At 43.5% G+C, this 15,060-nt stretch overlaps 1 protein-coding gene across 4 annotated transcripts in view; it reads left to right on the top strand.

Moving 5' to 3' along the window:
* LOC137654486 (protein C19orf12 homolog) overlaps window positions 1-15,060 on the top strand; it is a 92,834-nt gene that overhangs the window by 14,450 nt on the left and 63,324 nt on the right. For all 4 annotated transcript variants that reach the window (XM_068388152.1, XM_068388151.1, XM_068388150.1 and 1 more), the window contains exon 3: window positions 7,700-7,821. In XM_068388152.1, coding sequence (XP_068244253.1) covers window positions 7,700-7,821 — 122 coding nt within the window. The remainder of the gene's footprint in view (window positions 1-7,699; window positions 7,822-15,060) is intronic.

The following is a 15,060-nucleotide window of genomic DNA, read 5'->3' as shown; positions in this document are numbered from 1 at the left end:
TCGTTTGCTTGGCCGTGTGCCAGCTGTCCATTACATAACCTCTCGTAAATCGCCTACAGAGGTTCCTGCAGTAAGCGCTCGTCAGCGTTCACCTAAGCGTTGACGTTCGCCGCGTCAACAGTGTCCTTAGCGGCAGCATTCGCCCTCAGGTCATCAAGTGGTGCTGTACCAACGCCATCCAACGCGTCAATTGTCGCCTCCACGTCAGCGTTCGCCATCATCTCAGTCCTTAATGGCTGGTCAACGATCGCCAGCTTGTTGACCAGCAGCCTAACCATTGTCCAGCTTGCAGGGGTGAACGGTGTGATGAGTTGAACAAATGTAATTAGTGTCGGGAGTGATCTACCTCCCAGTGGGAAAGTTTTGGGCTACTGGTGACTGTGTAAGAAGTCTAGGCGGGACTCTTCTCCTTCGAAGGTTACTTTGAAGCAGAAGAAACTCAAGGCTTCTTCTTCCGCTTCCTGACTTTCCTCCAAACTCCTGTTCGTTTGGCCTGCTCCAGTGGACGGTCGAGCAGTAGCGCAGGCTGCTTAACTCCTAGACAACCTCGGGCCTTGAGAGACGGTGTCACTTCCGGTAGGGGTCCCTGGGGGTCCATGTCACTTTCTAAATTGTTTCAGGTTTGGCCGTCCTTGGAGGCCCTGGTGCAGCTGCTACACCAGGGTGCTAGTTTGCAGTGTTTGTCGATGTCGGAGGTGGATCCTGTGACTCTCGTCGACATTGTTGTATTGGAGGACTCGTCTGCTGATCTGCCTACCGACGTTCCTGCCGCTTCTACTTCCGCCTTTGCCGAAAACTGCGCTTCCCCCCATGCTGAACATCCTGTTTTTTTGGGGGGGAAGCAAAGTCCTAAGCATGTCTTCTGTGAAAGTTTCTCCCTCCCGAAGGAGTTCAGTCATAGAGACTCCTCTTTGGATGACTGCTGCTGACGGTCAGTTAGCTGATCCACTGGCCCCCATGGGGTATCATAGTGGTCGTACACCGTCGTGCTCGCCCTCCTCCTTGCCTTAGAAGTGCTCCTTCACCATCGGTGAAGAGACTCCTCTTTGACTCGTCAGCTTCATCCACGCAGCCCTCTCTTCGGAGGAGCCTTCTCGTCTGACGATTCCTGGTTCCTGACCTTCGCCTGCCTCTGGCTCTTTTCCTGCTTAAGTTGGCGTTAGTCCTCAAACTTCGGTTTAGGACTACCCGCCTGAGGATCGTTCGCGATCTCCTTTGGAGGATGTTCGATCTTCTGAAGGACACATCCCATCGCCTAACCATTGTCCAGCTGCTCGTCAGCCTTCATCTTGCTGACCGCAGACTCGCCGTCCTCCTGTTTGTCCGTCTCCTGCTTATTCTCCTGGTTCCTAACATCCTACCGCTCGTCGACCACCTACTCGTCAATCCCCTGCATGTCAATCACTTGCGCATCAATCGCCTTCTCATCACGATGACCCTGTTCATTGTTCGTCTGCCGACCATCGCCTGTCAACTTGTCGCTCGCCAACGCGTCGGGCATCTCCACCGTTCTCGTTTGCTTGGCCGTGTGCCAGCTGTCCACTACATAACCTCTCGTAAATCGCCTACAGAGGTTCCTGCAGTAAGCGCTCGTCAGCGTTCACCTAAGCGTTGACGTTCGCCGCGTCAACAGTGTCCTTAGCGGCAGCGTTCGCCCTCAGGTCATCAAGTGGTGCTGTACCAACGCCATCCAACGCGTCAATTGTCGCCTCCAAGTCAGCGTTCGCCATCATCTCAGTCCTTAATGGCTGGTCAACGATCGCCAGCTTGTCAAAGTTCACCAATGCGTCAGCGTTTTCCTACTGTCTGTCACTCTCCACCGTGTCAGCTTTCTCCATCAAGGCTACGCTTGCCAACACGTAGACGCTTGCCAACGCGCAGGTATTCATCAGTGTTTCAGCAACCCAAGGTTGCTCAATGACTTGAAACGCAGACGAAAGACAGGAGCCACCATTCTCCATCGACTTCCAAGAAGTCGCAATAACCCGTAAAAACACAGGTATGTGATCACAGATTGAAGGAGCAGGAGCGGAAAGGTAGGTCATCGCCCTCCTGATCATAGGTCGTCTCTTCGAGGAAGGGTAGTGTCCCACTTCACAGGTCACCATTGCCCCATTCCCCTCCCCGTAAATGCAGAACAGTGCGACTGGCTGGGAAGAATAGAAAGGGCATTTCTGGGGGAATTGAAGATTCCGAAACTACCGGCCCCTAAGGTGGACCCACGTAGATCAGCGGTTCTGGATAAGACTCCTCAGAAAGAATCTTCAGTTTCCTTCCCTTCAGTGGATGTCTCAGACAGCGACAACATCAACAGACACCCCTTGTTCTGTGCCATCGTCAGGGCAGCTGTGCAAGCTTTTGGACCTGCCCTTTCAGGCCACACCTTGGAAGTCTCTGAGAACCTCCAGCATTCGTCGGTTTCAGAAGACGCACTGCATGGGACCTTGGCTGTCTTCCCCCTGAAGAGGAAAAGAGGAGTTCCTGAGATTGATTCTTCTTCAAGGGTAAAGCTGACTCCAGTTAGGCCGTCGAGGACAAGGTCGAACCTTTCCGGTTCTCCTTCCCCCCGCTCCTCTGGCTCTTCGCCATCACTGCCAAGGGAGTCACGTGAGGAACCCATTCCAGTCTTCCCCCTACTACCTTCAGAGGAAGACTTGCCTCGTGACAGTAGCGTCACATCTTCGGAAGCTTCCAGGAAGTCCAGACCGTTCAGGCCTTCCATGCTGGAAGCATATCTTCTTCCTCGCAAGGAGTCAAAGGACTCCAAGACGATGCCTAAGTGCTCTTCGAGGATCGCCAGGCCCGCAGTGTGTCAGGACAGTCAGCCACCCTAGAGATAACCGTAACCCACTCCTAGACGAGTTCCCGGCTTTGGATGGTAGAAACTTCGCTGCCAGCTCTGCTTCAGAAAGAGAACTGAAGGAGTCAGAACATGCCTTCTGACTTTGATGAGGGCCCTCGACGGATTATCTGACCCAGAGATAGCTCCTCAGGAGAGCAAAGACACAGTCTTAGACCATGTCTTCGGCACTCATAAGCCCACAAAGTCCAGTGCAGCTTTGCCCTTGTCTCAGGTGCTGAAGAGTGCCTGAAGGAAGATTGCCTCCCAGCTCTCTTAGTTCTCCTCCTCCCTTTGTTCAGGCTCATCTGCCAAACTCCTCCCACCTCCTCGCGTGCAGCAAAAGAGGTATTACAAGGTCTTGGACGAGCCTCTACCAGCTCTTCCACTTCACTATTCTTTGGAAGAACTGACAAAGGGGGTCTCCCTAGAGAGACTCTCTGGCCATCAAATCATCTCGGCGGCAGAGATCCTCAACCTTCGCGAAATATGCCATGCAGTATACTTTGTTGCTAGATCTATGGTTAGGATCCTTGGGAATCCTGGTAGAGACTGATGACTTCTCCAAGGAAAGTACCAGGAAGGGGATGGAAACCTTCCTCCTTTTGTGTACCTGGACGATAAAGTTCCTGGCCCACCAAATATCGAACTTGTGGGCCAACAACATCCTTTAGGGAGTTCCATCACCAAGTCCCTAATGCTGAGATTGCAAGGCTCAGGAACTCCTCTCTAGAGGGTTTTTTCATTGTTCAAGCCTAGGGACATTGAGGAGGCTGCAGAGAGGTGGAGGAAGTCCCACCAGGATTCTTTCCTCCATAGGGCCCGAACATCCAAGCCCTACAGGCCACCAGCTCCGCAGCCCAACCAGCCCAATGCCTCGACAAGCAAATCAGCCGTGAAGAAAGAGGTGTCTAAGAAAACCTCTCCATCCAAGGACAAGAAAGGCTCAAAGTCTTCCAGGGGAGGAAAACATCCTAGAGGAATTGACCGTGGCCGCAAACGCTAGAATAGGCCATCCTACTGCTTGTTCACCAGTAAGGGGATGGCAGCAAAGTTGCTGGGACAGGTGAAAGCAACTCAGGGCTGATCCCTGGACAGTGCGGATTGGTTCAGGGTATTGCGTCCCGTTCATGTTGTCTCTCCCTCCCCTGATCAAGGATCCAGTGACGAAACTCCTTTGCGATGGGATCAGCAAAGGGGGTAGCCCTTTGGGCAGAAGTCCAGACCATGTTGGAGAAGGACGCTCTCCAGGAGGTCCTTGATGACCCCCCATGCTTTTGCAGTTGACTCTTTCTGGCAAAAAAGGCATCTGGAGGCCAGTCATCGACCTCGACTCTGAACAAGTTTGTCAAACAGACTTCGTTCAGCATGGAGACAGCAGACACGGTCAGACAAGCAGTAAGATCACAAGACTTCATGTGCACACTGGACCTAAAGGACACATACAGTACTTTCAGATCCCAATCCATCCATCTTCAAGGAAATATCTAAATTTAAGCCTAGACAACAGGAAAAACCATTTCAGGATACTGTGCTTCGATCTATCCACAGCACCCCAAGATTTCACCAGAGTGTTCGCCCTAGTGTCATCCTGGGCTCACAGGATCAGCATCTGTCTCCTCTGTTATTAGGATGACTGGCTGATCCTAGCAGACTTGGTGGCCATGCCTCTTCAGTACTCAGACAAACTTCTGAGGCTTGCCAAGATCTGGGGATTATCGTAAACCTCGTGAAGTCCACCCTGCTTCCCACTCAGAGACTGGTAAACCGGGGAATGATTTTAGACACAATCTCCACAAAGCCTTCCTATCGGACAGCAGTATAATGAGGCTGAGTAGGGTCGCAAGACCTTTTCTCAGACGAGAAGAACTCCTAGCCCAGAAGTGGCTGTCTCCTCAGACACCTATCATCTCTGGCCTGTCTATTTCCCAATACTCCCCTCAGATTCGATCCCTCCAGTGGCTGTAGATCTTCTCGTCCTCCCCCTGGACTTGATGTTGTTTTCCAACGTATCAGAAGAAGGGTGGAGGTGCCCACGTGTCTTTCTGGTCCTTCAACAGTTTCATCAGTTCCTGGGGGCCCACTTAGTAGTGGTGAGGAGCGACACCACCACCGTAGTGGCGTACATCAACAAACAAGGAGGAACTTTTTCGCAACCTCTATCCCATCTAGCAATAGAGATATAGTACAGTACTGAGATGGGCCAAGCTATCAGCCCACTTTATTCCTGGCAAGAGGAATGTGCTCGCAAACAATCTGCGCTGAGCATCTCAGACAGTGAGTACCGAATAGTCTTTGGATCATCTAGCAGCCAACAAAGTCCTGAGTTTTTTGGGGTTGTCCGACTGTGGATCTATTCACAATGGCCCTGAATTTCAGGCTTCCGCTGTACTGCTCCCCAGCCCCGGACCCCAAGGGTCTATGGCAAGATGCATTCCAACACCGGTGGGACAACATCGACGTTTTCACTTTTCCTCTTTTCTGTCTGATGAGAAGGTACTCAACAAAGCCAGAACATCGGTCAACCTCTCAATGACCCTCGTAGCTTTGCTATGACATCATGCAGAATGGTTCCCAGACCTTCTACATCTCCTGACGGAGCCTCCAAGAGAACTCCCTCCACGATACGATACTTAGACAACCACACCTCAACATCAACCACAAAGCCATAGCTTCGCTATGACTTTATGCCTGGAGACTATCCAGCATCTCCGCACTCAAAGAATATTTTCGCAAGAAGTTGCGAAGAGTATGTCTGGATATCAGCGGAAGACATCAGCAACAGTCTACCAGGCAAAGTGGAAGGTCTTCTGTGGTTGGTGTCGTGGAAGGGGTATCTCTCCACTTGATGCCACTATTCCAGCAATAGCGGAGTTATTTGTGTATTTTCGTTAGGAAATGCGCCTTTCAGTTTCGCCGGTAAAAGGCTATCGCTCAGCCTTAAGCCTCTCCTTCAAACTGAATGGAATTGACATCTCCTCATAGCTAGAACTTTTCTTACTCATACGGAGTTACGAACTTCCCTGTCCTCAGTCGGAAGTGAGACCTCCTCCTTAGAAAGTGGTTCAAGTTCTCCGGTCTCTAAAGAGGCCTCCCTACAAACCATTATGCCAGGCAACCGATCGCCACCTAACTTGGAAGACGGTGTTCCTGCTTGCCTTGGCTTCGTCCAGACGAGTCAGTGAACTGCATGGTCTCTCATACGACATTGCCCATTCAAGAGGATGGGGAGAGAAAACGTTCAGCTTCGTCCCTGAGTTTGTTGCCAAGACTCATAATCCAGGGTATCGGATGCTAGATTCAAATTTTTCCGGATAACGAGTCTCTTTTCTGTAACACATGACCCAGATCATTTGTTACTTTGCCCAGTTAGAAGTTTGATGCTCTACCTTAAGAGAAGAGCAGCATCCCGCCCCCTAGTATCCTCACCTTCCATCAGCACTGGGAGGAACAAGAGGAGGATCACCAAAAACACTACAGTATTTCTGCACGGATTCGCAAGGTCATAGATCATGCCCTGAATCCAGATCCTCCTCCGTCACGTCGTCCTAGAGCCCACGATGTCAGAGGCATAGCTACGTCCCTGGCCTTCAAAAGGAATTACTCCGTGATGCAGGATCTACAGGGTGTGGTGTGGAAGTGCCAGACGACTTTCACAGCCCCATTACCTGCAAGATGTGACCCACAGGGGACTCGATACGTTCTCTATCGGCCCTGTGGTGGCTGCCCAACAGCTGGTTTAATACTTCAAGCTCCTTATTGGACATGTAGCAGAGGGTTGAGGGCACTGTTACCTGGTTTTAGTCTGCTTGAATGACAGGGAATGATTGGCTCTTTTTCTTTTCTTCATCCTCCCCTCTCTTGGGGAAAGCAGCTGGCTGGGTTCTCTGCACAAGCTGACTTTAACCACTGTAGTAAACCATGCTCCCTCGTGTACCTAGTATTGTGTCAGTACTGTCGCGTCCTCATATCCTTCTGAGGTGGTATTGGCAAAGTCTTGGTTAACTCGATTATTTCCTAGAAAAGACTTGGAAAACTTTTACTTGGGACAGTCACACTGCTTATATCTCAACGCACAGCTTGCGTAGGCTGCAGAGCTTGCGTAGCAAGTTTTAGCGAGGTGTTAGGGTCTCCTTATTTTTGGTACTGACCTGCTGTACTCATAAAAAGGAGACTCTGGGTATAAAGCCAAAAAGCCAAATTGGCAGGGATATCCACCCTCCTAATGGGTGAGTCAACCCTATAAATAGCATCGGTTTGTATTCCAGTTACGGAACAAATGACGAATTCGGAGATATGTATTTTTCCTAACGATACAAACCTTTAGCTATTTATACAAACTTACCCGCCGACCCTGTCCCCCCTTGAAGTCCTACCTCCAAACAAAGTGAGCTCAGTCACAGGTGTGTAAGTGAAGGGGGTACCCCCTCGCTAAGTAGCGGGATGGGTAGTTAACCCTCACTGAATTTTAATGGCTCGTTCTTTCAGCACCCCTATAAATAGCTTAAGGTTTGTATCGTTAGGAAAAATACAAATTATATCCGAATTTGTCATATTAATGATGATGTTAATGAAAATTATTATTATTAAGACCCAGATAATATAATTTATAAGTAAAAGGCACTAATGTCTAGGAGCTTCTCTTATTACCTTGTAACTGCAACAACTGTACATTGCTTTGGAAGCAAAAGGGTGATATAAGTTGGCCAGCTCCTCATGCCCTGAGTACACCACTATAAAAGATGCGTACAGTAATCGATCTAGTTAGGAACATGAGTTAAACCATGTGGGAAACCACTATTATCTGTAATTTTACATGTTTATTATTATAAACTATTAAATTTTAATTGATTGTTTTAGGTGGAACTCTGGGAGGTTGTACAGCAGCATACTTGTCTCAGGGAAAGTTTAAGAGTGTTGTCAGCATTATCAACAATGACTTAACAGGTGCTCAAAGAGAAAGCCTCGCCAACTCTGTAAGGGTAAGTAGATATCAATACATTTCAAGTTTTTTTATTGCTTTTCAGGTGGCAGTAAATTCCATTGTAACTCTCTGGGGATCCTTTGGTAACACAAGCGCTATTAGTGTCCTCACATTTGGCCAGAGGGATAAGGGCCACACATTTATTTTGTGCCGCATTACGGCCAAACTATAACAGATAGGAACTTGTGGTTTGTTGCATTATGTTGAGGAAAGATTGACCCTTTAAATGATGTAAGCAGAATATCGTTGCAATGCTTGAAATTATTTAAAAAGGTGAAGAAAATGTGAAAGTTATGCAAAAATCATTTAAATATATTTTTTTTCAAGTATTCCTAAAATATAAGAATTAGGTTTAGAGGACTTTATCGCTGATTTGTCTCGCTGTAGCAATTATTTTGATATAATTTTGATTGTTAATGAGCCATGATTGATTACAAAATGCTAAATGTTTTACAGTGAGCCAATGATGTCATGTAGGTTGACATTTTGTTTGTAACAGTAACTAAGGAAGGAAGATAGAAAGATGCTAAAAATTGCATCAGAAACCTTAATAAATTTTCATCTTGTGATGTTTTTCCATATACCATTTGAGAATACAAAGAATGTCCTTTTAAATTGTATATGTAACATGCTAATTGCAATTATATGCAAAATAAGTCCCACATAAAGAAAAATTACCTATGCATACTCGGGTGGGAGGGGGTTGTGTATGAGTGTGTGTGCATATCTATTTAAATATTTATCTGCCCTTATTTTTGACGGGTCGTGTTCACTAGTATATCAAATATTTACAAAGATCATATTAGGCCGAATAGAGAGACGCCTAGACTTTAATCAACAAGAGAGATGGCAGGCTTTAGAGGCAGGTACCGGTATTCAACAACTGTCCACATCCATGTAATTAACCAGTTAATGGAAAAATAACAGAGTACATATGACAAAAGTTTGCTGAATGTTGAGGATAATAGGGAGGCAGATATAATTGCTGTTCCAGGTGTTGAGGTGCCAGTGATGGGAGGTGAGAATGAGAGAGAGATAACAATAGAGGAAGTGAGGAGAGCACTAGATGAAACGAGAGTAGGAAAAGCATCTGGTATGGACGGTGTGAAAGCTGAGATGTTGAAGGAAGGGGGTGTGACTGTACTTGAATGGTTGGTGAGATTGTTTAATATGTGTTTTGTGTTGTCAATGGTACCAGTAGATTGGGTTTGTGCATGTATTGTACCACTATATAAGGGTAAGGGAGATGTGCATGAGTGTTGTAATTCAAGAGGTATTAGTTTGTTGAGTGTAGTTGGAAAAGTGTATGGTAGAGTACTGATTAATAGGATTAAGGATAAAACAGAGAATGCAATCTTGGAGGTACAGGGTGGTTTTAGAAGAGGTAGGGGTTGTATGAATCAGATTTTTACAGTTAGGCAGATATGCGAGAAATATTTAGCAAAAGGTAAGGAGGTGTATGTTGGGTTTATGGATCTGGAGAAAGCATATGATAGAGTTGATAGGGAAGCAATGTGGGATGTGATGAGGTTATATGGAGTTGGTGGAAGGTTGTTGCAAGCAGTGAAAAGTTTATACAAAGGTAGTAAAGCATGTGTTAGAATAGGAAATGAAGTGAGTGATTGGTTTCCGGTGAGAGTGGGGCTGAGACAGGGATGTGTGATGTCGCCGTGGTTGTTTAACTTGTATGTTGATGGAGTGGTGAGAGAGGTGAATGCTCGAGTGCTTGGACGAGGATTAAAACTGGTAGGCGAGAATGACCATGAATGGGAGGTAAATCAGTTGTTGTTTGCGGATGATACTGTACTGGTAGCAGACACAGAAGAGAAGCTTGACCGACTAGTGACAGAATTTGGAAGGGTGTGTGAGAGAAGGAAGTTGAGAGTTAATGTGGGTAAGAGTAAGGTTATGAGATGTACGAGAAGGGAAGGTGGTGCAAGGTTGAATGTCATGTTGAATGGAGAGTTACTTGAGGAGGTGGATCAGTTTAAGTACTTGGGGTCTATTGTTGCAGCAAATGGTGGAGTGGAAGCAGATGTACGTCAGAGAGTGAATGAAGGTTGCAAAGTGTTGGGGGCAGTTAAGGGAGTAGTAAAAAATAGAGGGTTGGGCATGAATGTAAAGAGAGTTCTATATGAGAAAGTGATTGTACCAACTGTGATGTATGGATCGGAGTCGTGGGGAATGAAAGTGATGGAGAGACAGAAATTGAATGTGTTTGAGATGAAGTGTCTGAGGAGTATGGCTGGTGTATCTCGAGTAGATAGGGTTAGGAACGAAGTGGTGAGGGAGAGAACGGGTGTAAGAAATGAGTTAGCGGCTAGAGTGGATATGAATGTGTTGAGGTGGTTTGGCCATGTTGAGAGAATGGAAAATGGTTGTCTGCTAAAGAAGGTGATGAATGCAAGAGTTGATGGGAGAAGTACAAGAGGAAGGCCAAGGTTTGGGTGGATGGATGGTGTGAAGAAAGCTCTGGGTGATAGGAGGATAGATGTGAGAGAGGCAAGAGAGCGTGCTAGAAATAGGAATGAATGGCGAGCGATTGTGACGCAGTTCCAGTAGGCCCTGCTGCTTCCTCCGGGGCCTTAGATGACCGCGGAGGTAGCAGCAGTAGGGGAGTCAGCATTATGAAGCTTCATCTGTGGTGGAAATGTGGGAGGTTGGGCTGTGGCACCCTAGCAGTACCAGCTGAACTCGGTTGGGTCCCTGATTAGGCTGAAGGAACATAGAGAGTAGAGGTCCCCTTTTTGTTTTGTTTCATTGTTGGTGTCGGCTACCCCCCAAAATTGGGGGAAGTGCCTTGGTATATAGATAGATAGACATATGACAAACCACTACGTATGGCATTTATTGACTATGAGAAAACTTTTGATTCTGTCAAATCTTTAGCAATAATGAAAACTTGAAGATATCTATTCAGGAAGTACAGCAATCCTAAAACTATGTAAAGGTAGTGAGAAAATTCCGATTGAGAAATGATTTAGAAAGAGATACCCCATATCTCGTAAATTATCTAAATTTTTATCAGTGTGTGTAAACAGACAACAAGATATAAGTAATGATATAAATAATATTTGTAGAAGATATACAATATTTGTAACAATATGAGTCAAAATTTAAACATCGTATCCAGACATATACACAAACATTCATCCCAGAATTTCTGGTTGGGTACTTTTTGTTGTATATCTTGTATTGGTAGGGTACATTACTTTTGCTACCTGTCTTTATTTTGCATGTCCTCTGTTGAAACGGGATAGGTAGCAAGGCCAGGGCAGCTAATGGCTAGGTGGCAGGGGAGGAAGTCTGTTCCCGCTGCTACGGCCTTCTCAGTTATATGTACAGAAGCAGGTCTCCATGCTAAAATGCACTTTGCAGTCAGTGCAGAACCAGCTGGTATCCTTCCGAATTTGAATTCCCTTTGAGTAGCACCACTGACATGTTGTCCCCTGGCCCTCAGAACTGAATGCATTTTTGTTCATGCTGGTCTGAAACTTGACCATGGGAACCATAACGTGCTCGGGTTGATCTTTTCTACATACTTTTCCATTACTTTTCATTTTTAGTAATTGTTTTAACTTTTTTAGGCATACAAACTTCAAACTCTGTTCAATGTCTGCAATCACTGTTTAGCAATGGAAAATGCACCAGCACTTTATATACAGTACTGTACTAAAAAAAACTTTTGGATGATCTCAGTAAAAGCTAGAGAATCTCAGCGAAAGCGGGGAAAGGTAACGAAAGAATGGTTGATGTGCCCTGCACAAATGCAGCTACTATTCATTATCTGTACATGTTTTCTATTAGAAAAAGTATGTTTTCATTTAGAAGTAAATCTTGTTTTTGTCGGGTAATGCCATGGCTTTTAGTGAATGTGATCACCTCTACACACCATTTTATTTCTATTTTTAAGTGATTTTTCTTATATAATTATAACAAATCATACCTATATGATTAGCTTCCCAAAAGTAAACCTTGTTGATGGTAAATCCATAGATGAATTTGGAAGACTGTATTTAAGTGGTTGATTTGAATTATTCAAAATCAGTGTTGGTTGCATAGATTAGAAAAAAAACAATTATAGGATATTTATACTGGGAATACCAACAGACAATCAATATTTCAAGAGTATACCATATTTAACAGACATTTTAGCTTTGCTTTTCGGAACCTGACCAATTTGCAATTTTTCAGTTACTTTTGAACATTTTCATCCTAATTCTATTATTGCTTTATATTGTTTGATGTTGGCTACCCCCCAAAATTGGGAGAAATGCCTTGGTATTTGTATGTATGTATTGTGAAGGTTTGGACTATTATTAATTATGTAAATGCAATTGAATGTAATTTACATCCACTATTTCTACTCCCTTCAGCATCATTGTACTTGATTTACATCCATTAATTACCAGTTTTTTTCCTCTTGTTATACACAACATTTATAAAATGTTTACAAAATATGGAACATTATATGTAATGGAAAGAGACTTTATTCAGCTATACAATGATAAATGTTGTAAAGTCCTATCTTATATATACAGTATAGTTTTTTGTGCTAAGATGTGTTATTAAGATATGTTAAAGGAGAACCTGTGGCTTGAGTGCCAAATCATTTGGTGAGGAGTTGGTGCTCTAAGGGTTATTTTTTAAAAGAAATAGGATAATTGCTGCTGCTTTCAATGATTTTGGGAGTTCCTTAGCTACATACCTGATAACTGCAAGTCTTTTTATTTTTCTTATTTCTATCTGAACAGGTCTATGAGTCACTTAGTCTTATCTGTTTTGGAGTTGTGGTTACGTTCCAATATTGGGTTGGTATTTAAACAGCTATGTCAGCAGTTCATTGAATGTTTTGTCTAGAGAAGTGTTGTAGCCTGACAAGGAGGCTAAAAATACCAGAAGATGCAAATTTGTCTCACACTGTAACACGAGAAGAGTCTTAAAATCATACACAGATTTCTTAAATAGATGGGAAGTGATGGTCATCATCCCAACTATCATATAGTGCTTACTCATCCATCATTCACATCTGTTGTTGATGACACACCCACTTTACTCTCTTTTAGTTAAGCACTTGACTTTTCTAGTGTGTTCTTGTTACCTTCTTTGTATCAATGCATTGGTCTTAATAGTGGAGTTCTCATCATGGCACACTTAGGAAACACTGAGCTCTTCACTTTTCTTGTACAGGTAGTTGTGATTCATGATTGAAAATTTACTTTTGAGAAACATTTCTTGTCTGTCTGTAATTTCACAAAAAATTAGTATTATGGCATCAAAAAAGTCTAAAGATTTATGGAGACCTGTCTATTGTTGAGATATATATTGCATTTATTCTGACATGATTTAAATATTCTTTTCCCTCTGGTCTTCAGTAGCCAACTCCCATCTTATCTTGTTGGACAAAAACTTGTCTGTTTAGTTACTTAACCTTGATCTAGATAGTAAATAATCTTTCTCAACATTGCTCAATTATCTCTTTGTGCTTGCTATATTAGATTTTTCATAGGTTTGATCATTCTTTGTATTCAAATCATCCTGGACTATTTCACGTATTACAGTAATACAAGATATGCAGTTGCAGTAATTTTAAGTTTTACCTTTCCTTTCATAAAGTTCAATACCACACAACATTCTAGAAGGTTCATTCTGGCTGCGACCAATTTGTGGAAGGATCTTTCCAGTCAAATTCAGTATTTGAATCAGTGTAATTTAACCCTTTTACCCCCAAAGGACGTACTGGTACGTTTCACAAAACACATCCCTTTACCCCCATGGACGTACCGGTACGTCCCTGCAAAAAAATGCTATTTACAATTTATTTTTTATTTTTTTGATAATTTTTTGAGAAAATTCAGGCATTTTCCAAGAGAATGAGACCAACCTGACCTCTCTATGACAAAAATTAAGGCTGTTAAAGCAATTTGAAAAATATACACTGCAGAATGTGCTTGAATAAAAAATAACCCTGGGGGGTTAAGGGTTGGAAATTTCCAAATAGCTGGGGGGTAAAAGGGTTAAGAGGTTCAAACACGGTGCTAATTCTTTTCTGTTGAACAGGTTGACGTCTCATTTCATAGTTTATATTTTACTTATCTGTTTAATTTGTAATTCATCCTAATACTGGACTCTTTATTAAATTTCTCTTCTCAGTTTTTTTTTTTTTTCTACATATCTATTTCATTTCTATACGGGTCTGCTATCTGAGGTTGGGGCTTTTGTCCTACAGTATAGCATTTTGCTGTTCCAGTTAGCTTTGTAGCTAGGGCGGTAGTAATATTAACCCTTTTACCCCCAAAGGACGTACTGGTACGTTTCACAAAACTCATCCCTTTACCCCCATGGACGTACCGGTACGTCCTTGCAAAAAAATGCTATAATTTTTTTTTTTTTTCATATTTTTGATAATTTTTTTTAAAAATTCAGGCATTTTCCAAGAGAATGAGACCAACTTGACCTCTCTATGACAAAAATTAAGGCTGTTAGAGCAATTTAGAAAAAATATACTGCAAAATATGCTGGGGAAAAAATAATCCCTTGGGGGTTAAGGGTTGGATATTTCCAAAGAGCCTGGGGGTAAAAGGGTTAATACAGTAGTACAAAAATTTTTGATAAAGGGAATAATATCAATGACTTTCATACCTTCTATCTCAATTCTTTTACCATCCAGCTATATCCATTTTTCTTGTCAGGTTAGTCTGAAAGGTGTATTTTCATGTCAGTCAAAAAACTGTGATAGAACATAAAGTTGCAATCACATTATATATCCTTTTGTGGATTCAGCTTTAACTAGTGCTTGTTATTCTCAGAAAGGAGCATATCCTTTATGAGTCAGCAGTCTCAGCATTTATGCACGTGATGGGATATCTTATGCCCGTACTGTTTTGTTGTTGGGTTATGAAATTTCAGCCCCTAAGAGGCAACACTTTAGGATGGATCTGGAAGAGATTCATGATCCGTGAAAAGAAGATGATGACTAAGTTGTCACTCAGTGCGTGGCAATTAGATAACAAATGATGAGAGGTGGTGAATTAGACGACTTTTACATTGTAAGAGGATTTATTGTCTTTAGTTAATTTTCACAGAAACACGAGCAGAAATCTTCTTCAAAGTGAATAACTGCTTTAGGTACATCTTCACCAGAACTCTGAATTTTTCTAAGGAAATATAAGTCTCACGCTGACTTTCATATCACTGGAACAGTTTAGGGCAAAATAATCGTATGGGAGTTAACAAT

The sequence above is a fragment of the Palaemon carinicauda genome, chromosome 15 (assembly GCF_036898095.1).
Source record: "Palaemon carinicauda isolate YSFRI2023 chromosome 15, ASM3689809v2, whole genome shotgun sequence".
In the NCBI taxonomy this organism is placed as follows: Eukaryota; Metazoa; Arthropoda; class Malacostraca; order Decapoda; family Palaemonidae; genus Palaemon; species Palaemon carinicauda.
This window is presented reverse-complemented; position numbering and strand designations above follow the sequence as displayed.